This window comes from Ogataea philodendri, assembly GCF_020536065.1.
Source record: "Ogataea philodendri strain CBS6075 chromosome Unknown scaffold1, whole genome shotgun sequence".
Classification (NCBI taxonomy): Eukaryota; Fungi; Ascomycota; class Pichiomycetes; order Pichiales; family Pichiaceae; genus Ogataea; species Ogataea philodendri.
In genome coordinates, this window is record NW_025763889.1 from 336,616 (window position 1) to 359,417 (window position 22,802).

The 22,802-nt window shown below is 47.8% G+C and overlaps 12 protein-coding genes across 12 annotated transcripts; 7 read left to right on the forward strand and 5 right to left on the reverse strand.

Moving 5' to 3' along the window:
* Window positions 1-3: 3 nt before the first annotated feature.
* OGAPHI_001987 (uncharacterized protein) lies at window positions 4-1,128 on the reverse strand (the record flags this gene model as incomplete). Its single annotated transcript, XM_046202807.1, has 1 exon — window positions 4-1,128. One exon carries the CDS (start codon window positions 1,126-1,128, stop codon window positions 4-6), a length of 1,125 nt encoding a protein of 374 aa, XP_046062647.1.
* A 120-nt stretch (window positions 1,129-1,248) lies between these two features.
* Window positions 1,249-2,892, reverse strand: OGAPHI_001988 (uncharacterized protein; the record flags this gene model as incomplete). The annotated part of the gene is made up of 1 exon (XM_046202809.1): window positions 1,249-2,892. One exon carries the CDS (start codon window positions 2,890-2,892, stop codon window positions 1,249-1,251), a length of 1,644 nt encoding a protein of 547 aa, XP_046062648.1.
* On the forward strand, window positions 1,370-2,733 carry OGAPHI_001989 (uncharacterized protein; the record flags this gene model as incomplete). The annotated part of the gene is made up of 2 exons (XM_046202810.1): window positions 1,370-1,392; window positions 1,500-2,733. The coding sequence occupies 2 exons, from the start codon at window positions 1,370-1,372 to the stop codon at window positions 2,731-2,733; spliced, it is 1,257 nt and encodes a 418-aa protein (XP_046062649.1).
* Window positions 2,893-3,022: 130 nt separating the features above from the next.
* OGAPHI_001990 (uncharacterized protein) lies at window positions 3,023-16,925 on the reverse strand (the record flags this gene model as incomplete). The annotated part of the gene is made up of 7 exons (XM_046202811.1): window positions 3,023-3,952; window positions 4,236-5,939; window positions 6,042-6,173; window positions 6,480-6,845; window positions 7,029-7,491; window positions 7,583-16,847; window positions 16,913-16,925. The coding sequence occupies 7 exons, from the start codon at window positions 16,923-16,925 to the stop codon at window positions 3,023-3,025; spliced, it is 12,873 nt and encodes a 4,290-aa protein (XP_046062650.1).
* OGAPHI_001991 (uncharacterized protein) lies at window positions 3,449-3,964 on the forward strand (the record flags this gene model as incomplete). Its single annotated transcript, XM_046202812.1, has 1 exon — window positions 3,449-3,964. One exon carries the CDS (start codon window positions 3,449-3,451, stop codon window positions 3,962-3,964), a length of 516 nt encoding a protein of 171 aa, XP_046062651.1.
* Window positions 5,805-7,382, forward strand: OGAPHI_001992 (uncharacterized protein; the record flags this gene model as incomplete). The annotated part of the gene is made up of 1 exon (XM_046202813.1): window positions 5,805-7,382. One exon carries the CDS (start codon window positions 5,805-5,807, stop codon window positions 7,380-7,382), a length of 1,578 nt encoding a protein of 525 aa, XP_046062652.1.
* On the forward strand, window positions 10,859-11,142 carry OGAPHI_001993 (uncharacterized protein; the record flags this gene model as incomplete). Its single annotated transcript, XM_046202814.1, has 2 exons — window positions 10,859-11,003; window positions 11,078-11,142. 2 exons carry the CDS (start codon window positions 10,859-10,861, stop codon window positions 11,140-11,142), a joined length of 210 nt encoding a protein of 69 aa, XP_046062653.1.
* On the forward strand, window positions 13,760-14,140 carry OGAPHI_001994 (uncharacterized protein; the record flags this gene model as incomplete). Its single annotated transcript, XM_046202815.1, has 1 exon — window positions 13,760-14,140. The coding sequence occupies one exon, from the start codon at window positions 13,760-13,762 to the stop codon at window positions 14,138-14,140; it is 381 nt and encodes a 126-aa protein (XP_046062654.1).
* A 50-nt stretch (window positions 16,926-16,975) lies between the features above and the next one.
* OGAPHI_001995 (uncharacterized protein) lies at window positions 16,976-19,227 on the reverse strand (the record flags this gene model as incomplete). The annotated part of the gene is made up of 2 exons (XM_046202816.1): window positions 16,976-17,008; window positions 17,071-19,227. 2 exons carry the CDS (start codon window positions 19,225-19,227, stop codon window positions 16,976-16,978), a joined length of 2,190 nt encoding a protein of 729 aa, XP_046062655.1.
* A 541-nt stretch (window positions 19,228-19,768) lies between these two features.
* On the forward strand, window positions 19,769-20,302 carry OGAPHI_001996 (uncharacterized protein; the record flags this gene model as incomplete). The annotated part of the gene is made up of 1 exon (XM_046202817.1): window positions 19,769-20,302. One exon carries the CDS (start codon window positions 19,769-19,771, stop codon window positions 20,300-20,302), a length of 534 nt encoding a protein of 177 aa, XP_046062656.1.
* On the reverse strand, window positions 19,808-22,510 carry OGAPHI_001997 (uncharacterized protein; the record flags this gene model as incomplete). Its single annotated transcript, XM_046202818.1, has 1 exon — window positions 19,808-22,510. The coding sequence occupies one exon, from the start codon at window positions 22,508-22,510 to the stop codon at window positions 19,808-19,810; it is 2,703 nt and encodes a 900-aa protein (XP_046062657.1).
* OGAPHI_001998 (uncharacterized protein) lies at window positions 20,541-22,528 on the forward strand (the record flags this gene model as incomplete). Its single annotated transcript, XM_046202822.1, has 2 exons — window positions 20,541-20,683; window positions 20,743-22,528. The coding sequence occupies 2 exons, from the start codon at window positions 20,541-20,543 to the stop codon at window positions 22,526-22,528; spliced, it is 1,929 nt and encodes a 642-aa protein (XP_046062658.1).
* Window positions 22,529-22,802: the final 274 nt, after the last annotated feature.

Sequence of the window (22,802 nt, forward strand, 5' to 3'; positions counted from 1 at the left end):
TCATTATTTGTGAGGCTGATGGGTGAAGCTAATCACCAATCTACCAGTATGGCCGTTGTATGAGAGAAACAGGTGCGAGTGGCACGGGGTTTTCGAAGCGGGTTGGTCTGGAGACGTGGACTGCAGGGCCATGAGCTCCGAGTCGATATCGTCGTTATGGAACAGCAGGTCGATCTCGTTGACGCACTTGAGCGTCTCTCTCACAACCAACCGGTCCGGGTCTTTGTACTTTTGCGGGAACTCGGACTCGGTCTGATATATGAAATCGTATCCTGTGGCTTTGCTGATGGGGAGAATGTATTTTTCGTAGAGTCGAAGAAGCATCGAGGCGGCCGACTTTTCCTCGGTCGGGGTGGTAGAGAAAAGCTGGTTTTGCGGAAGAATCGTGGAGAAAACAATGTTGCACAGCTCCTGTTCGCTATTCAGCTGCAACACGAGCAAATAATAGTCAAACGACTTGATCACAGAGTCTCTATTTTCACACGAATAACACAGATCTGCGTATCCTTGGGTGTCTCCTCCACAGTGTATACATATGGACTCCGGTCGATGCAAGTCCTGTTGTCCGATCTGGTACTTCTGGTCGATCTGACAGTTGTAGTAGAGGTGTTGTTGTAGCTCGGACTTGGTATTTGGGAGTGCCTTGAAACTGCCCATCTGTGCGTTCGATGCGACTGAAACCGATCGTTCTGACAGATTCGACTGTGTTTGTAATTCCGGCTCGATCTCAGATCCCTGCGCGGCTCCAGGCGACGACTTACCGGAATTCGACTCTGCAACCGACTCCGACTGGTTGGGCGTGTCCTGTCTTGCATCCGAATCGTCCTCTTGGTCGCGAGAAAGAGGCTTTATTTGTCTCAAGGTCTCGAAGTCGTCCTTGCTCTTGTACACCGGGGTTTTGGTCCCCCGCCTTTTCTGTGCTCTCTCAATCACCCGACACGGGTTGCACGTCTTGAATTGAAGGTGCTCGGGCGCCTCAGACTTGAGTCTCTTGCGCTTGCATCGACGGCACATGATGGGTTTCCCATTCACAAGCACCACGTCGGACTCTTGCGACGGCTTGCCGCCGTTGTATGATTTTATGCGCGCCAACACGCGCTCGTCGTTTGTTTCGGAAGCCACACTCATGTCTATCAGCACAAACCTATTGGTATTGCCATTAGCTATATAAGAAGTTTTTTAATAATAATCCACCGTCTTAGCTTTACAAGGGTCGATCGACCCGAATTTATTTATTATCTATCAAGATTAAAACACAAAGAATCCCTGCTCCTCCAAGTAAAGGACAATCTTCTGGATGGCGGTGTTGATTGGGATGGAGTCCAGGTCAACGCGGATCTCCGCCTCCTTAGGAACCTGGTAGGTCTCAATGTCCTTTCTCTCAGACTTGAAGTATCCCTTTCTGTCGTTGGCTTCGCAAACCACTCTTGGGGTCTCCACAGAAACAAGCACAAATGAGCCGGCCTTGGACACCTGGGTGTTGACCGACTTCAAGAAAGCTTCGGAAGCAACTTCCTCGGAGTCGGTCACGAGAACACCAGCGCCGGATCTGACAAGCTCGGCAGTGACGAAGCCAGCAGATTCCTGGCCGATCCGAGAAACATCGAGCAAAGTGATGTGACGCGAGCCAGAGAACTGGTTGAAAGTGGCCTGCAAAGCATATCCCAAAGCCTCGACACCGGAGTTCGGCAGTCCTTGCAAGTAAACAGCAAATCCTTGGGTCTGTCTTGGTGGATAAGCAGTTCTCAAGATTTGAACAACCTCTGGGTACGAGAACCATTCTGGGATATGGGTGCCCTCGCGCAAACGCTTTCTGAGCTCGGTACCGGAAATGTTCAGGGTTCTTGTTCCGTCTGGAATACTGTCGATAGGAGCATATCTGGACTCGTCCGGCAAGTATGTCACCATTCTGAATGGAACAACCTCGATTTCCAATTCGTTAGCAAACCGCTCAACAAGCTCCTGGGCATCGTACGGTCCGTAGAATGGAACTCCCTTCGAGTTGGATCCTGGACCGGCGTGGTCTCTTCCCACGATGAAGTGGGTAGCACCATAGTTCTTTCTGATAATGGCGTGCCAAACAGCTTCTCTGTCACCGGACATTCTCATGGCAAGCGGCAGCAGAGCAAGTTGGGCCATTCCGTTTGGATACTTCTTGATGATCTCCTGGTACACCTTGACTCTGGTGTGGTGGTCGATGTCACCCGGCTTGGTGAGTCCAACAACAGGGTGGATCAACAAGTTGGCAAGCTTGTCTCTAGCGGCACGCACGGTAAGCTCTCTGTGAGCTCTGTGCATTGGGTTTCTGGTCTGGAAAGCAACCACCTTCTCCCAGTGCTTGTTGCCGAACTCGGACCGCAGCTGAGCAGGAGTCTTTCTGAGCCCAGTATAGTCGTAGTGTTTTGGAGCACTAATGGCTTGCAACGAGCCACCAATATAAACGTCCCCGGCGGTGTCCAACAGATACCGAATAGCAGGGTGCTCAGGGTCACCACGGAACACCTCCTTGGCCTCGACCTCCTTGTTTGGAGTGTAGATGTCGTCGATGGTCAAAATAGCCAGAGCCAAATCGTCTCTTGGGTCTCTCAGCACAATACGTTGGCCGGACTCCAGACCAGAAGCCACATCTTTGGAAACGTCCAAGGTGATAGGAATGGTCCAGATCTCTCCGGAAGCCAAACGCATCTTGTGCACAACAGAGGTGTAGTCGGCCTCGTTCAAGAATCCCGTTAACGGAGAAAATCCACCAACAAGGATCAACTCGAGATCACAGAGCTGTCTGTCGGTCAAACCGATCGAGGTCAGCGAGGCGGCCTCGGCCAAAAGCTCGCTCTTGATTGGAGCATCGCGCACCAGTAGGTCTTGCAGGACTCCTCCGTGTGGGGAAAGCATGTTGTTAATCAGGTTTGATTAACTTTTCACTCGTCTTTATTGCACAATCGGACGTTGCAAAATCGCACGTGACCCAAAAAATTTTGCTAAAAAGGATCCACTGTTTAAGGGTTTGTTCGTTTTGGATTTTTCAACTGCTCGGCCTCGAGAGCTGCACAGCCTTGAATCCTGCTGTGGAGCCGGCATATAAATGTCTGGCCTCCACCACACGTAGCTCGCATTCTTTCATAGTGGCTGCGTCGCCGATCTTTCCCTTGACGGTGGTGCCGAGCGCCTCCCAGCACATCTGCCGCGTGAGCCCGAGCACCTCTGCCATCACCGTCTGCACCTGGTTGGCGGCCTGTGCTAGATCGTTCAGTCGGTACAAACGGTCGACCAGCAGCGCCGAAAACAGGTCTCCGACGCCCGTGAAGTACGAGTCCAGCTTTGGGATCGCAAACACGATCGGCGCAGCCATGTCGGTCGACGACACGCAGCAGTAGAAGCAGTCGTCGTGGTCTGGGTCCGGGTCCAGCCCCAGCTTGTCGGCACATAGAAACAGAGACGATACCACGACATGTTTCACGTGGTGTTCGGTGTGCAGGGTTTGCAATGCCTCGAACAGCGAGTCTTTGTCTGTGATCTTCAAGTCGAGCAGGAGCTCGAGCTCGAGCTGGTTCGGCGTGATCACGTCGACCAGGCCGGAGTGAACGATCTTGCGATACACCGGTATCACGTCCTGGCTCACGTAGATCTGGCCGTCGTCGCCCATGACCGGGTCGAGCAGCCAGAGACAGTCTGGGTGGGCTTTCTTGACGTCTGTGCACATTTCCCCGACCGCGGCCAAGGAGTCGGCGCCGTGGATGTACCCGGTGAGCACAGCGTTGTACTTGACGCCGATCTGCTTGAGTCCAGCGTACATCTCGGCCAATTTCTCGCCCGTAACAACCTCGCCGTAGAACTTGCCGTACCCGGTGTGGTTGGAGAAATTGACGGTGTTGAGCACGTCAACGTTCCACCCGAGCATCTGCAGCGGGAACGTCGCGGCCTTGTTGCCCACGTACCCGTGGATAACGTGCGACTGTATAGATAATAACTGCATCGAGATTGGCGAATTTTTCTTTGTAAACCAGATAAGATAAGCTCTAGTCGAGTGAATAGTTTATAGATCGAGCCAAAACTGACGGGAAATCGTCCTGTTCTCTAATCTGCTCGAGGCCGGGAATAATTAAACGGGTTATCAAGATCGCTTATCCGCTAACGATCTTGGAATTACTCACCCCTGCACTAATAAATATTTTTTTTCGAGAATACATTTGCGAAAACGGTTAGCAGCAGGTGAAAACGGGAGGACGCGACGTTACCGGCTGCAGCCGTTCGACAATCACCGTTTTCGTGCCCACGCTCACGAGCTGGATGCCCTGGTCCAGAATCGTGGTGTTGCTCTCCTCCCACTTGGACTCGTCGATCTCGCCCGTCAGGTACGAGTTCCAGTTGTTTTGTAGGCTCTGTCCCAGCGGAGCACTGTTATCTGTAAACGGCGAGTCCATGGCGTTGACGATCAAGGGAATCGGGCTTGTGAGCGGGACCTCGATCTCCGAGTCTTGCACGATCATCCGGGGTTTGCGCGCGAGATCCAGCGGACTCTGTCCGGGCACCAGTAGCGTCTGCACCACGTTCCAGGCCTGGCCCTTGAGCACAGCCAACTGTTTACGGAACATGCGCTCCTTGAACCCACGATCTCTGCTGAGCATCTCGCGCAACAGCACTGACGTGTCCTCCCACCACTCCTTGGACGTGAGAAGCGGCAGAAAGTGTTTTCTGGTAGCAGCAGAGAACGGCCGGCCAATTATGGAAATGGGCAGAAACAGCCAGCCGAACGGGAACGAGCGCCACTCGTTCGGGTGTTTCCACGGCAGCGACAGCCCGTTGTCGATGGCCCCGAGTCGGATCTGTGGCCGTCCGTTGATATGCTCGATCTTGAGCATCCAGTTATCAAGACCTCTGTCTGTGTTTCTCACAATAAAATCGAGAATAACCAACTTCTCTATCTCGTGCTGCAACTGCTGCAACGTCTCGGGAGTCCATTGGAACTCTGAGGACGGAGACTGAGACTGGTGCGGCAACGGATATTGCTTGAAGAACTCGTCTGCTCCCTGGTAGCCGTGCAAGAACAGCTGGAACGAGCCAACCTTGGGCCGCAGTGGCTTGCCCGCAATGTACGCCCCGACACGCTCCCACATCGGGTAGTAGAACTTGTCGCACGAGAGCGTCACGATGTCCGTGTACGGGACAATGAAGGTCTGCAGCTGGCGGTCGAGCAGGCTGGTTGCGCTCTCGGCGATGTAGCCCGTGTTGGGGATCAGACACGAGCGGCCGAAGAAGCACGGGAAGAAGTTTCTGTGGATCCATTTGGTCATTTTGGGCGACAGCGGGCCGTACGGCTCTTCGTCCTGGGGCTTGAACACGCCGATGGGCTCGTAGTTGGCGTTGTACACGAAATACGAGCCGGACGAGCCCGCAGAAATGAGCTGCGGGCCAATGCCCAGCTCAATGGCCTCTGCCCCACTGGCCACGACCTGCTCAAAGTCGGCTCTTGTGGTGGGGCCCAGGTCCAAGAAACCGGCCTGCGGCAGCTTGGTGAGCGGGTGGATGTCTGGAGGGGCGCGGAACACGGAGTAGTAGATTTCTGTGGCGCGCGGTTGCACGTTCTTGGACCGGAACATGTTGCCAATATGGAGGTCTCTGATGGTGTTTGTCCACTGCGACAACGACCGCTTGGAAAATGGCGACTGATCCGCCCCGGTGGGGGGACTCAGCAGCGGCGTCGTCTCTAAAACAGGCGACCCGCTGGCAAGAGGTTGACCCGTAACAGACATGTGCCTAAATACATGGAGAAAATATATCTCTAAATTATTTGCAATTATTAGGCCATGACCAGCTCGTTGCTGTTTGCGCGTGTTTTGCCACTCGTTGTGCCGTTTTTGGGCCAGCAGGACAAGATCGACCTCGCGTGCACATGCTACGACGTCTACCGCGCGGTTATCCCGAGCGTTTACCAGAATTTGCTGTTTTCGGGCAGATCGCTTTTGGAGCCAAGCTTAAAGTGGTCCAATGTTGGGTCGTTGCAGAACCCGTTTGTGAGCGAGAAAAGACACACACAGGTGTACGAGCTGCGACAGGAGCTGCTCTTTGAGACGCTGACGCTCAACAAGGAGCTGCTGCAGTGCGTCGAGAGCGTCGTGGTGGCCGGCACCCAGATCTCCCCGGATTTGGCACTTTTGTTGAGCCAGGCCCCAAACCTGAAGCGGTTCGACGTGCCCAATGCACAGCGACTCGCGTCAAACCTCGCCAGCACAAGTCTTGCCTCCGTGCTCATCACAGACCTCGAACAGCTGTGCCACTTGCCCGACACTGTCACAGAGATCAGACTCGGGGTGTTCGACTCAGACAAGATCTCTGTCTCTGACCGGGCCCGGGCCCTTGCCCGCGTGTATGCGGCCTCGTCGCTCGTGCTCGTGTCGGACGAGCCGTCCATCTGCGCCTTCCTCAAGTTCCTCCAGCCGTTTGCTACTCTGCGGCTCCGGTCGCTGTCCGTGGTGTACTACCACGGCTACAACGACTACAACCAGGCCGCGCGGCTGCTCGTGCGCCAGCTGCTCGACCACACAGACGCCGCTCAGCTGTGCCGTCTCGAGATCACCGCCGGCTGCGACCAGATGGCCTGTGCGTGTCTGAACGAGTTTGCGGCCCATCTGTGCTCGAAGCCGCTCCACCTCAAGCAGCTCGCCCTGCTCCAGAAAACCGTCCACAGAGACCACAACTACACCGAGAAGTTCGACGTGGCCGTCACGGCGCTGCTCAAACAGCTGCCCAACAACACACACCTTGAACAGCTGTATCTCCGCCACTCTCCCCCACTCGACGGAATGATCGTCCATGGCTTTGAAGGGAACTACATCAAGCGCCGCAACCTGTACCAGGAAACGCTGCCGCTGCTCACAGGGCTCCAAAAACTCGTCTGTCCCACATTCGTGTGGTCGCTGGCTGGGTACGAGCAGCTCATGTCCGACCTTCTGTGGAACGGCTGCTCCTGCCCCCACTGTGACTCGTTCCTGTCGCTATTTGACGAGTTCATCATGACACACCATTTCTACGACTCCAGCGCCGGACTCGAGAAAGACGTCATCTCCCCGTGCTTCTTCAGCTGCGCGGCAGCCACGCTTGCCGCCCGCTTCATAGGAACCCCGTTCGACAACTTGCCGCTGCTCAACGTGTCCTGGAACTTCCACACCCTCCTCAGCATCGATCACGACCCCACCTACGACTGCCGCTTCAACCAGGGCTTCTTCCGGCCGCTCGCCACGTGCATCTCGCACTTCTGCAGCGACTACGTCGACGCGCTGGGCCGGTCCAACGAAAACCTCGTCCACATCAACCTCAACGGCATCGTGTTCCAGAAAAACGGCAAGTGGGGGTGCACCAACGAAAGGGCCTACCAGCAATCGTAACGTACGTTCATAATAAAGTTGTCTATATCTAGTTGCTCTGTCGTAACGCGGCCAGCACCCGTTCGGCCCGCGCGGCCAGTCGCCGCTTCGTCTGCATCTCAACAGACTCCTCCAGTCCGAGCCAGCTAACAGGCTCCACCAACGGAAGCCCTGCCACCCAGCTCCGCACGGTCTCGAGTTGATCAGACTCGGGCAGATACACGGCCGACCCGTCCAGCGTGATCGGCTGCGAATCCAAAACACCAGGACTGAACAGCAGCCGCGAAACCCGCATAATAACAGCAAGATCTCCGCTGTCTGTCACTTTTCCACCAAAAACCACTCGGCCAAACATGTTCGACAGCACATCCCACGCAACGCCGTCCGCAATCACCTGGTCAAGAACATGCTGCGCACAAGCCAGATCGGCCTCCGTGAACTCGTAGCTCTTGCTGAACCCAATAGGCACAAATCTCAGCCGTTCCTTCAACAGTCCGTAAAACCATGCTAGCAAAACGTAGAGTCGAGCGTGCTCGGGGTGTGCCACATTATTAAGACTCATTGCCGCGTTGCTCTTCAGCAAACTCTCCTCAAGAACAGTCTTGATTCCGGGATCGCTCTCAAACACAAACTTGGTGCACAGCTTAGAGACAGTGCTGGAGATCTGAGAGTCAACCTGACACGACAAGAATAAGTGGAATCCAGGCCTCTTTTCTCCCTCCAAAAGCTTCGGAATGATCTCAATAAACTCCGGAGACATGTGCACGTTCTCCACCAGAAGCCAGCCTCCGCTCTTCATTGTTGACACAAATAGTCGTCTGGCAACCTCGAGACCTTCGCTGGATCCCATGGAGTAAGAGCTCAGTTCCCTGTGATGCGACTTTGCCAGACTGTTAATGGTAGCAGCGGCATCGAATCCACCGGATGCACGAAGCAGGAACAACGAGCTCTCTTCCAGTGTCTCTGCCAGTTCGTACTCCCTAGACGAATCAAACTCGCCGACAATGTCCTTTAGAAGCTGCTCAAAGATGCTGCGGTCTTCCTGGATCAGCGAGTTGGCAGTAGATCTATAAGTCTCTTCACCCAGAGCGGAAATCATATGTTCAACAGTCTTTCCATGGCTTGATTTCAGCATCTTCTTGAACACAACGACCAAGTGGTTGCTTGCGAACTGGTAGATACTGTTCAGCTCCCAGAGTCTGTTGAGCAGAAGTTGTATCTGGCAGTAGCTTTCTGCCAGAGGCAGATATTCATTCCGCACTTTGGTGACTTCTTCAAGCAAAGCAGACGATTGTGAGAGCTTGGTTTGAATGGATGCAGCCTGTGACTTGATCGATTCAAGCTTCTTGACTAGCTCGTCGTTATCAAGAATGCTAACACGGGTATCGCTCAGATTCTTCAACAAATCGTTCTCCAGATTGTAGAGACTATCTTTGTACTCTCCATTAACCTTGGACAATTCAACAAGCTGTTTCTCAAGTTGCGGATTCTCGCTGTTAAGAGTCATGTCAAGAGCCTGGTTGACCAAAGAACTGCTTGTGAATGTGTAGTTCAACACGTTCATCCTGCTCTGCAAAAATGGTGCTATCTTTGCAGACGAGTCCTTTGTATGCACGAATAATCTAAAGTTTGGAGAAAGGTCAATTTCCTTAGACCCAAGTCTCACCAAACTGCGGCCTCCAGATGTCTGAATATCCTTAGCGATCAAACGACTGATCAAAGGATCGTAATATTCTCCGTCTTGAATCAAAATATGACCTCCAAATCTGATACAGTTCTCCAAAAGCTTCAGGTATCCGTCATCCAAGAAACTCGTCACAACAAGATCTGTATGTGTATTCACCAGGAAATTAATCATGAGACCCGAAGGGTCCAGAATGAATGGATATCTTTCATCTTTGCTCAACATCATCGTGTTTTCAATAAACAGCTCGTCATTTGGAAGACCATTTTGCTGCCAAATGTACTCCTGATCTGGTTTCAAAGCCCAAGACTTGAAATCAAGGGTCGGTTCGTAGGCAATTGAGTACTGAGAAAGAATGGATTTCCAAGACTCAGAGTACTTGCGTCTCTCAAGCTCGCTGTACGTTCCCAGATATGACATGTAAGCTGTTCCAAGCAACGTGTTGCCGACCAAACAATCTCTCTGTTTCTGAAAATCGACCACACTTGAACCCCATCTGTCCTTCTCGTCTCGGAGACTCTCCAACAGCATTGTACTGCGCTCCACCTTGTTCTCAACGTCTTGCATCTCGGTCTTGATCTTCTCGCTCTGTCTAATCACCTCGCTGTACTTTTCTTTGTAATCCTCAATGCTCTGCTCCAAGTCCTGGATCATTCCATCAAGAGCAATCAATTTGGCTTTTGTATCAACCAGTTCGTTCTCCAAGGCTCTCACCTCGTCTTTCAAAGGCTGGACTTTCTCAATCACGGAAGCATATCTCAATTGAGCTTCAACCCACAAAAGCAAAGGTCCACAGGCTTTACTGGCCCGATTCACAGATTCAAAGTTGTAACTTGGTCTTGAAATGTATTCCGACTCCATAAAGTCGGCAAGCTCTTTCGTCAGGTGCACCTCGCTGTCAAATCCAACAATACTTGCGATAAAGTCGTCTCTTCTGATGATCAGTTGAACATCTCTCCAAGTGCTCACGTCGTATCCAAGCAGGATACACACGGATTCCAGGGTGATCTTCACTGCTTCAGGAGGATTGTTCATAGATCTCAGCTCGGTCAAATGCTGTTTCTTGATATTCTTGACTCCTCTTTGAGCCTCTAAGATTAACGGCTCAACCTTTTCGAGATCTTCAAGCGCAAGACTACGCCGTTCTCTGATGTATTTCTCCTGCTCTTCAAACCGACTATGGATTTCTATAGAAGCCTCCTGTTTCCGCTCGGCTTCGTTTTGGTCGGTGATCATCTTGTCAAGCATTTCTCTGGCCTCTTTATTTTTCTCTGTGAGCTGATGTCTCTTCACCGAAAGACTCTTGTTCAGCTCCTTAACTTCCAAAAACGTTTCCTTCAGTCTATCAAGACCAACATTGATATGGGACTGGTGTTCCTGTAATTCAGCCTCTTGAGAATTGAACGAGGAAATAAAGTTATTGATCAAAGAGAAAAACTGATTTGGAGTAGGTTTGTAGCTGTTGAATCCCCGATGGATCTTCACAAAAATATCCACGACAGCTTCCTGAAGCGTATCGACACTTGATCCAACAGGAGGGTGATACTGCGAGTTGTTAATTGGTAACACTTGCAATAAACCTTTGGCAACTGCTTCCAGCGACTCCGATGTCCAGTCTCCCATCCAACTAATAACACATCTGTTGAAAAGAGCTGGCGATGAAATGAGAGGAGGAGCATCTGTGGAGTATGGATCGGTGATTGTGAAAACCACATGGAAATTGTTAGCAACTTGTCCAGTGAACCAAGAGTAAAGCTCGTCGTCAGAATCCAAAAATAGACCTTGTTCTTGCGACCTTTGAGAACAGATTGTCATGAGAGTGCTGAATTCTTCACCTTCAAACAATCCAGGCACTTCAGCGTTTGCCAACAACGTGTTCATCCTCTCCAGGAACTCAGTTTCCAAAATCGAAGACTCGTCGATAATAAAACAAACTTTAGTTCCTTCAGCAGCACGGCGTAGCAGCTCTCGTAAAGTAGAGTCGAATTCTGCCAATGTGTATTTCCGAGAAACAATCAGCTGATGAATGTAGAGCCCGTTGATCCAGGCCACAAACTTTGCAAGGGTTGTCTTTCCACTTCCACTTGGACCAACTAGAATCATATGTCCTTGAGAATTCTTCAGAGCACGGTCGATTCGTAAGACATGATCCAAAAGATCAGGGTATAGTACCAAAGAAACATTAGTTTCTTCCTCACTGAACACTTTTAATCTCTGATCCACGAAAGCACCAAGCTCTTTTGGAGTTACAGGAGCGTAGTCATATGAGAGCCAACCAGAATAAAGAATAGGTTGTTTCAGCGTAGTTTCCAAGTCAAGATGAGGGAAGTTTTTGGATGCCACGGACTCTATCAACTTCACAGTCCATTCGCGCTCGTCTTGATCGACCAATCTGTCAAGAAAGAGTCTCAAAGCTTCATGAGCCCATAATCTAATGAGCTGTTCCAAATTCAAATGCGAAGACGCTCTCACAGCCTCGTAAATTCCGCGAACCCATCTTGTCAGCTCACGAGGAGAGTAAATGTAGTGAGCTCTGGTCGTGAAATGTGTTCTGGATGAATTGTAGACTTGGATCATAGAGTTGGTAAGTGGTTGCACGTATCCACGCAAATCAGGAACACATTTCAACAAGGCAGAATTGAACGTGGAGTAAATTTGGGTCAACGAATGCTCTCCAGGATAATCCACCATAATAACTGAGGAATGCCTTAAGAACCTGGAACTGAGTGCGTTTCTTCCCGGATCAGTAGGAGGGTTACAGGCTCCAACTATCTGTATGTTTCCCAACGTGACCCAAACTCCGTCTTTCTTCCTCCAAAATCCACCTTGTTCCACCAGCTGTCTGAGGAATGCAATAGTTGTCTGAGAACCGTAGCTGTCGAATGCTGGAAGATTGATCTCATCGCAGAAAAGAACGAGCCATTTTTCAGGAACAGACGGAACAAGTTTGATTCCCAAAGGAGTAGATGTATAGACACAGTGCTGTTCCAAAGTCTTAATCACAAGATCTGGTGTTGTATCTTTGGAGAAATTGACGCCCACAAAAATGTAACGGTGTGACTTTCTGAGCGCAGCCATTAAAGTCATTGTCTTTCCTGAGCCTGGTGGACCGCACAAAATCACAGTCTCATGCTTTCTGATCAACGAAAAAATCAAATTCTCGTGAACTGTCGTATCCATCGTTGGGATCACAACGTCTGATCTAGTGATCGTGTGTGGCTCCAGATCGAATTCAGCAACGCTTGTTGGTTTCCACTCATAGTCAGAAACTGAGATCTCAGAGTAAAGCAAATCACTAGTGCTGTACTGTGATAGTTGAGGTAGACTCTGGAGGTACAAAGAAAATTGTTGTTTTTCACTCAACGGAGAGTCACCAGCAAAAGCCCAAACCAACGAGTGTAACACTGCACGCATGACGTACGAAGTGATATCTTCATTATGAACAATCGTCTGGGAATTCACCAGCCGCTCAAATCTGTCCGATAAAAGACCGAAAAGTGTCTTTATTGGGCTCATTCCACGGTCCATTATATGACTGGACTTCTTCGATTCGGTCCATACCTGGAATAAGACGGTAGACGGGAGTGATTGTTCAATTGAATCGGCAAAGCGTGAGCGTAGGTCATCAACAGAGCCAGGTCGAGTGTTTTGTACCATATCCTCGTTTTCCAGCTCGGTGTTCTTGAACGAGTGAAGAAGGTTGGTATAATAATCAGAGAACTCAAACAGTTTGTCTCCAAACCAGACAATTCCACATCGACTGACAGTGGCGGGCGTTGCAAAATTGAGATCTTGCACCTCAAACACAATTTTCAGATTCGAAGGTAGAGCAATCCGTTCACCACTAGGCAGTGTGAGAATCTTGTTGTCATCCAAAACACTGTTGAGGTTCTCGACCCAATTCGGATCAACATCTCCATCAAACACGATCCAGACGTTCTTGGACTTTTCTCCTCTGAGATTCAGCTCAACGCGTCTTAGTATCGAAGTGAAGACTCCGTCGGTCCATTCTCGGGTAGCATAATCCAACGATCCGTAAAGAAGTTCTTTTCCAAGGACTTTAGGATCAATGATATGAACAGAATTGTCCTTACCAGTTGTACGCTTCATTGACTCAAGAAGAGACTGGAAAAGAACAGTCTTTCCACTGCCTGCTTCACCAACCATCATGAACCCATGATGAGACTCTTGAATTTCGTATAGCTGCAACGCTTTTTTGATCCATGCTGAAGAAGCAACGAATCCGTTTTGTGCAGCTAAATCTCGGAGATGTGGGACCAATTGATCAGCTGAAGTAGCAAGTCCCTCCTGAGTGCCAAAAATGGAGATGTTCTTTTCGAAAATTGGTTCGTCGACCGCAAGAAGTTTTGGAAGCGTAACCGTCTTCAAACTGTGAACCATAATTCTGTTCTCGAAGCTTGGATCCGTAATATCGTCCTTGATAGCGCGACGGAAAGCTCCACATCTGGAAAGTGTACTCTTCAATGCACGGAGACCAAAGTCGTAATGCGGCTGGCTGGAACAGTTAGATTCAAGAGAAGCAAAGAAAGAAACCACCTTTTCTCCTAAGTCTCTTGCTAAATCAAATCCTTGCGAAATAAGAATAACTTCAGAAATGACTGAAGCATCCGGTTGCACAACAGAAAACTCGCGGTACTTTGTTTTCAGATTGTCGGGAAGAGTAGATCTTCCAGCATAGTTTGGATTGCTGGTAATGAACACACCTGTTCTTGGTTGCACTTCAAACTTTTTAGCCAAAATCTCAATCTCGAGTGGATACTTCGATGCAAGGGCATTCTCAATCTTCTCTATCTGTGTAGAGATTGCAGATAACATTCTTTTGTCCAATCTGTTGAATTCATCGAAACAACACCATGAGCCAACACGACAGATTCCAATCAGAATTCTGCTGACACTCTGGAAATCAAAAGTCTCGTCACAGCAGAACACTAGCACCATCATTCCGAGGTTCTGTCCAAGGGCTTTAATCGACTCAGTCTTTCCTGTACCAGCTGGACCAACGAGAGATCCTCCCAGATTCTGGTTTAAGGCCTCTGACATCGCCAGGAAACACGTATCCATCAAAGAAGTGTAGACCAATCTTGCAGGAGCTCCAAGATATTCAAACCCATAGTAATCTTGCCAATTTCCTTGCTTGATCACAACTCTCTGGGTGATGACATTAGAAACATCGAAATAGTATCTTTGTTGTGATTTCCATTCAAAAGATTTTAGACTGTGTTCTTTTTGAACGTCAAGAACATCTCTCTGATGCACAATCTCAATGATCAAGTTTTCGTACTTTCGACGCTGAAGAGAAGTCAAATTTTGAAGAATCATATCGGCAAACAATGACAAGAAGCAATTGTACCTATCAACACATGATTGTAGATTTTTCGTGGTTTCAACAAGTTGAGTCCAAAATATCTGGATGGAAAGGAGAAGAATCTGGTTTGGGAACAAGTCTATCCAGTGAACAAGCTCATTTTTAGGATCTTCGGCTTCGTATATTGACGGTAGCAGCTTTAAGGAATCGTCTAATGATAATGCCAGGGTATTTTTGATCTCGATTTCAAGTGCGTGTAGCCAATCGGTTAAGTGAGGAAACTCTATCAAAGACACTGGGGACTTCAGCTGTAATTTCTCCCCTTCTGGAGATATTACGCTCTCTATGCATGACGTATCAGAGTTGTATACAGTATCTGCCACGCCAGTGAACATCTTTTGAAGATAGGTGGACACCAATCTCACATTGCTAGAATTTCCAACAATTTCCAGTAGCTCTTCATTCCCGATAAAGTAGAATCTTGGAAACACGTCTCTTTGTTTCTCAAGATACCCAATTAGAGATTTCTTGATTTTTTCTAGAGTCTCTTGAATCTTTTCAAGTAAACCTTTGACATTAGTGATGTTTCTAACTTCCATCACTAAAGTAGACTTGTAAACGTTCTTCATCAAGGAATGAAATTCCGCTGAAGTGTTAAAAAACCGATTGGATTCCAAAGGAAGAAGCTTCTTGATTTCATCGTTCTTTTCAAAGACTCCCGAAAGATAAATCCATTGACGCTGAACTTCAATCCATAGATCAAGAATCAATTGAAGCTCGCACAACTTCTCTTCTAGTGTTCCCACACTTTTCTCAAAAGCTGGATAGTAAGGAGACATTTTCATGGACCACAAAGAATTCAGGTCTTCGGTGATAGTCTGGAATAATATCTCCCAGCCCTTGATGAGCCTAAATTCTGGATTGAATTGGAACAACTGGAATGATAGCTGCTCCCAATTCTTTTGGATATTTTCGATAGAGCTCTCGAGATTCTTCTCTCCCTGGGCCTTATGAATGATCGTCTTGAAGTACTTCTCGTTGTTAGCAAAATCCAGATCAAGAACGTCACCAAAACGTAGCTTGGAAGGCACCTTCCTCATAGACAATTCTTCAAAAATAGTGGACCAGTGACGGTCATTGATGGCATCCGAGCACAGTCCACCAATCAGTGGAATGGCTTTGATGTATGTCTTCAAGTTTGATTGGAATTCTTCAAATGCAGAATACTGTCTAATGGCAATTGGCTGATTTCTAGAATTGGCAAGTATCTCCTCCAACGTCTTTTTCAGAGCCATCGGAGTGACTGATTTCCATTCCTGATCTCTAACGTTAGCCAAAGAAGACTGAAGCCCGCTAATGGCAGACCAAAACTCTTTCAAGTCATTTATCTCAGAAAGAATAGGGGTGATAGAATCTTTGAGGACAATTGATAAGTCCAAAAGTCGAGCGACACTTAGCAATTTGGATCTGCTTTCATTCAAATGCTGACAAGACGCTTTAAACGAGTCCAACGACGAAAGAGCAGTTTCAGATGCTAGCTTCTTGCCCAATGGTTTCTCGTTCTCCCATTTGGTATGCAATGCTTCAATAGCTGTTCTGAGAGAAGCTGCTTCGTTTTCAGCAGTTTGGACCACTACGTTCATATTCGAAAATATCTGGTTTGTCTTGCTGTCCAGCAGCTTCTCAAACAACTGATATTCAGACGAAAGTTGCTCAAAGTGGACCCAGTCGGAGCTGAACTTCATTCTGAAAAGCACCAAGAGACGGTTACAAGAATCAATAGTGTCAATCTGCGGATCCCATTCTCCTCTCTGGAGCTTCAAATGATGTACAATGTCAATTAATGATATGATAGCTTTTGCGGAACCAAAATCAATAGGAGCACTCTCGAGCTTTTTGCGACCTGTCCGGACCTGTTCTAGGAACGTTTTGATTTTCGAAGCTAAGTTCCGTGCAAGTACTTCAAGGATCTGGCGTTGCCATGCGTTGTATTGAGCGCTCACCTTCCATTGAGCCTGACCATACTCCAATTTGACTGGGCCAAACATAGTGAATGTATCAAATGTATCAAATGCGTCTTTCAGACTTTTAACTTCAAGCAGAGCATCGCGCCAGTACTCGATATTAGAGCCAAAAGATTGTTTCAAATCTTCAAAGTCGACGCTCCACAGCGACTGCAACTGAAGCCATTTGTTGACCAACTCCCCAGCAGAAGTCATAATCGAACTCAGCTGGGAAATGCATTCAAAGTAACGCTTTGTCAGTTTCTTTTGAAGTTCAGGGAACACCTTTTGGTTTTCGTCAATATTGACGTCAAACTCGTCTGTTAGAAGGCATTTCTGAGACGTCACGACACTGATACACTTATTCAGTTCACTCACGATCTTCTCCTCTGATTCCTCTAGCGGTGGCCGCACGGAAAGTTTAGAGTCCTGGATCACTATTGAGTGGTCTCTGATAGATTCGTCAGATAACTCTATTCCTTGGAGTCTGGCTTTCTGTATGTTCAACTCCTTCAAACATCTGTTAAAGAGGACGGACTCAACGGTCTCATTGACTGCTGCTGCAAACTCGTCGATATTAACAAATCCTTGCAGAGCAAAGTTATTGATCTGGGACTGAAGACTTTTGATGCATCTTGAAAACTGGAGTTGATCATATTTACAAGTAACCAGCTCATCGATGTTTGATCTAAGAACGTCTCTAGAGGCCTTGAGGTATTCAAACTTTTGGAGAAGAGCGATTGTCTCGGTTTCGAAATTCTTGGCCGCCTGAAATATCCGCACTTCGTCCAGGTCATTAAGGCCGGAGTCAATCAGGATCTGGGCGTTTGCCAATGCCGTCCATTCGAACTGAGAAAGAGCTAGAACGGAGTTCAAAATCGCATCCAAATAGGGAGAAAGAAGAACTTTCAATTCCCCAAGCTGATCTATTTGAGAAATGGTGGACTCTAAGTTGATCACTGAGCTGTTGAGAGCAGAAGCAATTGGATAGACCGTTTCAAGTATTTGCGAGAGAGAGGAAATGTTGCGCGGAACATCGAATCCCATAATCTGAAGCATTTGAACTTCTTTGAATAGATCAGCATCCGTAGCAGAAAGATTCACTTTGATCTTCAAATCCTTGGACTCTGTTCGGTCGATCTTGAAGATCTTTTGCTCGATTATCGCCTGCTTAGAGTTCTCATTGAAGCTCGCAAGCCATTCGGTATAAATCTGGTCGATATCAAGCTTCTCGAGAAATAACTTTATTTCGCTCTCGATCTTCTTTCCCTCTGGGTATTTTGACCAGTCCTTGGTCAAAACTAGCTCCAGTCTCGAAACCAGAAATTCAATTTTGAACTTGGCTTGGCCAGCCCATATGATCAAACTGGTGAAGCGAGGGAGAGATCGAAGCTGTAGAACTTGCTGGGTATATTTTTGGCGTTTGAACTCCTCTTGAAGCAAGCTAAGATCGTTCTGGATAACTTGAAGTAATTCATGCTGATGATCGAAAATAGACGTTCGGATACTGGTGCGTGTCAGAAGAAATGAGTACTTCTCGAGAGTGGTGAAACGTTCGTTCGGACTTCCAGACTGCTGCAGCGACTCCCTAAGAAGCTCGATAAGTTTGTTCTCCAGCGAAGCAATTTTTTTGAGGTAACTCTTCTCGGCTTGCAACCAGGCCCGTTGGCCATCTGTTCCAAAGTTAAAGGGATTCGAGTTTCTGACTAGGTCGTAGGCATCGTCCAGGTCATCTGAATATTCGGCAGTTCTATTGATTTGAGCGACCTGACTCATAATGTTGTTTAACTGTTCATGTTGTTGTCTAAACTCTGTGATTTTGATCATTTTCTGTCTCACATCGTCAGGGATGGTGATCTTCACCGCGATGAACTTATCGGACCGTTTTCGTAGAAGTTCGCGGGCCATAGATATGAATTCCTTGACGTTTTCTGCTATCTGGTCTAGCACGTTATCGATCTGGTGACTTGTAGCACTGAACTCAGCAAAGTTCAGCTCCATGACGTTCTTGTTGAATAGAATGGAAATTATGCAATGGATGATATCCTCAACTATTGTCTGGCAGAGTTCGATTGCACGTGGAATTGGATACATGGTGACTCTGAGTTTTCTAAGATGCTCGAATATTGCAAAGATAGCGTCTTCGACCTTTTCGAGTGATTGGGCCGACAGAAGATCATTAATGGGTAAGTCTTTTAGAAGTTGGGTATATTTGATAGTCAGATTCAATGAGTCTGCAATTCCTGTATCTGCAAAGGTCACTGTTGCGTGATATCTTTTAGCGGATCTCAAAATGTCAAGAGTCAGCTGAACCTCCGGGCTTTTCAATTGTTCCTGGATAGCCAACAGAGCCACTTCTTTGGACGCCCAAAAGTTGACCTCTTCGAGCGTTGTTCCATCCGACGGCTCGTGAACTAGCTGGGTGATATTTTGGACTTGTTTGGCCCAATCGTTCACGATGGATTGAAGCTCGTTGAGAAACTTCGAGTCGGTCTTTGTATTTTCGTCTAAAAGATCGATGGAAAATGCTGCCAAGTACTGGTTTGTTTGAACAGTGTTCTTGATGATTGGATGTGCTGAGATTAGGAGATTTGGCACCTGGATCGTTTGCTGAAGATGCTGGAACGATAACGTCAACTCTGAGATCTTTTTCTGTGTGCTAGTCACTGATTGGGAGCTTGTATTGGTGGTCAGGACATTGAAGTACGGGGAGATTCCGTACTGGAGAAGGGACTCCAGATACTCAAAGTTTTCTCGCGGCGACGATTTGAAGGGCAGTTTGGCCACAAAGACCTGATCGGAACAGGATTTCGTGCTAACAAGGGGTCCTTTTTGTTTGAGGAATATCACCATTGATGAGGACTTGGCCTGCTCAGTCAGTCCATGGAGATCCAATCTGTCGTATAGTTGTGTTTCTGAACGTTAGAACAAGGACATAAACTAATTAACTCACCATTTTCGCCTGTGTGGACAAGAAATAGAGCACTTTCGTTTGGGTTTTTGATGAATTGGACAAGACTGTCGCTGGAATAAGCGCCTAATCCGGACGAGTCCAGAAATATAGCGCCAGATCGGCTGACAAAGTCTAAAAACACGTCAACATCAAGCAAAGACATGACTTTCAAAAAGAACCCTTCTTGTTTACCTTATTATTTGATCTAGGAAATAAATCTCCCTCCTACGCGTTGGAGTAGCACCAGCCACAAAAAAATAAAAACTTGTGGCAGTTACTCCAGACGAAAGTAAATACAGAATCTCTTTTAAAAAACGGTATATTGTATTGTAACTCAATCATGCTGATGACACAAAGATCACAAAACTTGGCAACATCCTAAATAGAACACAAATTAGTTATTAGGGTGTGTTTGAGGCACGAAGAGCATGATATCACAAAATGGGGAGCAGTCCTCTATTAACCCATTTAAGATCTTGCTTAATTGGACTTCTCGTGTTGCGTAGAGACTCTGTTCATGGCAACCATGAAGTCCTCAAGAGATCTCTGAGGAGGCTTCTCCTTGAGTGGCTTACCGTTCATGAATCTGTCGAACTTATCAGACTCAGACATGATAACGTAAGCACCACCAAGAACACAGAAGACACCGAAAGACCAGATCCACACTCTGGTAACGGTAACGATGTCGTTCCAGTTTTGAGACCACCATCCGAACAAGGTGAACATAGTTGCAATGATATCAACGATGAACACAGCACCAGACAATTGCCAAGATGGCATGGAAGACCAGAATGGACCAGTGGCTCTGGTAACGAAAATCAACCAGTTCTCAGTCAAGGAGATTTGCAAGAACAAGACACCATCGATGGAACCGAAGTTCTGGATGATACCTCCCTTTGGCAAGAACATGGTGGTCAAGGTGATCCAGGTTCCGACAGCAAGAATGACACCCATAACAATGGACATACCCCATAATCTTGGCAAGTTCCATTTGACTGGCTTCTCGTCGTAAGGAGCGTTATCGTAAGCAATGGCAAGAGTAGCAACATCGGCGAAAATGGCAATGAAGACAACCAAGTCAATGTTCAAGGACTCGTTCAAGATGGCAATCCACAGACCAAGGAAGATCTCCAAGTGCAAAGACAAAGCAATACGGTACACAACGTAGGCGTACATTCTGTGGAAAATCTGTCTGGAAGTCTTCAAAGCATCAATGATAGCAGAAAGACCAGGAGCAAGGAAAACGATATCAGCAGCAGATCTGGCAGAGTCAGAGGCACCCTCGACGGCAATACCAGTGTCAGCCTTCTTAAGAGATGGGGCGTCGTTAACACCATCACCAGTCATGGCAACCAAGTAACCTCTCTTTTGCAAAATCTCAACAACATTGTACTTGTGTTGAGGGAAAACTTCAGCGAAACCATCAGCATTCTCAACAAAGTCGAACAATTCAGAACCGGACATGTCTCCACCACCGGAAAGACCCAACTTGTCAGCGTCGAAGATGTTAGTACCAAGACCCAATTGTCTACAGGTCTCCTTAGCAATACCAACGGCATCACCAGTAAGCATCTTGACTCTCAAACCAAGTTCTCTAGCCTCGTTAACGGTCTTAGCAGTGTCATCTCTAGGTGGGTCCATACATGGCATGATACCGAGAATTTCCCAGTGACCTTCACCTCTCTTTCTGGCAACACCCAAAGATCTGAAACCTCTGGAAGCGAATTCGGCAACCTTGTTCTCGTAGTTCTCAAGAACGTCTTCTGGAATTGGGTGGTCTTCTTGCACAGTCTTCATAACGAACAATGGGGCACCCTTGACACAGATGATTCTCTCACCTTCTGGGGACTCAACGTAAGCAGTAACTTTCTTGGAAACAGGGTCGAATGGCTGGAACTCAAGCATCTTGTACTTGGTCAAAGCAGCTCTGGCTCTTGGGTAGCTGATCAAAGACTTCAAGAAAGCCTTGTCAATAGCGTCAAGACCCTTCTTCTTTCTGGAGGCAGCAAGACAAGCGGTAAGCATCAAGTCATCAGGCTCAACACCCTCGACAGTGTAAGGCTCGTGCAGGGAAAGCTTGTTCTTGGTCAAAGTACCGGTCTTGTCGGAACACAAGATCTCGACACCAGCAAGAGACTCAATAGCAGACAATTTTTGGACAATGGCCTGTTTCTTGGCCAAGTAAGCAGCACCGACAGCCATGGTGGTGGTAACGACGGCTGGAAGACCGACTGGAACACCAACAATGGTGATAGCAAGAGTGTATCTCAAGATTCTAACGATCTTGTTGGTTCTGTAGAAGGAAGCAGTCCAGACAACCAACAAGGTGACAATGACCAAAACAAGCAAGGTAGTACCGATACCGTTCAAGACCTCAGTGAAGTGACCTTGACCACCGGAAGCCTTGTTAACCAAAGCAGCAGCTCTACCGACGAAAGTGTTGTCACCGGTAGCAGTAACGATCATCAAAGCTTCACCTCTCTTAACAGTGGAAGAAGAGAAAGTTGGGTCACCAGATCTCTTGTCAACGGCCAAAGACTCACCGGTAAGGGCGGACTGGTCGACTTGCAAGAAGCACTCGTCAGAAACAAGCTTACCGTCGGCTGGGATAACCACACCGTCCTCAAGCTGCAAGATGTCACCTGGAACAACGTCAGCTGCACCAACTTCAACAGGGTGGCCGTCTCTGATAACAGTAGCAGAGTTAGCCAAAGTCTTTTTCAATTCGTCGACAATAGAACCGGCTTGGTATTCTTGGATGAAACCAACACCAGCGTTCAACATAAGCAAACCACAGATAACACCGAAATCGACCCAGTCCTCAAGACCAGCGGCCAAGATAGCGGCAGCCTCCATAACGAACTGAATAGGTCCGATGAAGAACATACAGAACTTGAGCACCAAGTTCTCCTTTTCCTCGGCCATCTGGTTGAGACCGAACTTCTTTCTTCTTCTGGTGACTTCGTCAGAAGTAAGACCAACCTTAGGGTCAGTTCTAAGAAGCTCCTCCGGAACTTCCTTGAAAGAAGAGTGTCCTTCTTCCTCCTCTTCTTCCTCGTCGTCCTCACCTCCGGCTGCTCCGTGGTTGGATTGCAAATCCATCACCAATTGGTCGATGTCCTCATCTTCATCTTCGTCTTCCTGAAGAGGAACTTTCTCCTTGGTTGGTTCAGTTGCAGACATGATGGGTCTTTAATCTAGCAATTGAACTGTAAGAAAAAAAGATATAAAGTTTGATGGAGAAAAACGAAGGAAAGATACTGCATTTTTAAGAGGTGGATGCAAAATATGCAACTTGGCAAGAGGGACTTTGTTTGTCCGAATACAGTAAACAACACTCCATACTAAAATGGCAAAAAAGAAACACAGTCCACAATAATATTTCCGGTCTTGGACCTATTTAGCTGTATTTTCACTGGCTGATGAGGTCAGTATATCCGGCTCTATTGTTGAAACGGTTACGGGAAATCCGGGA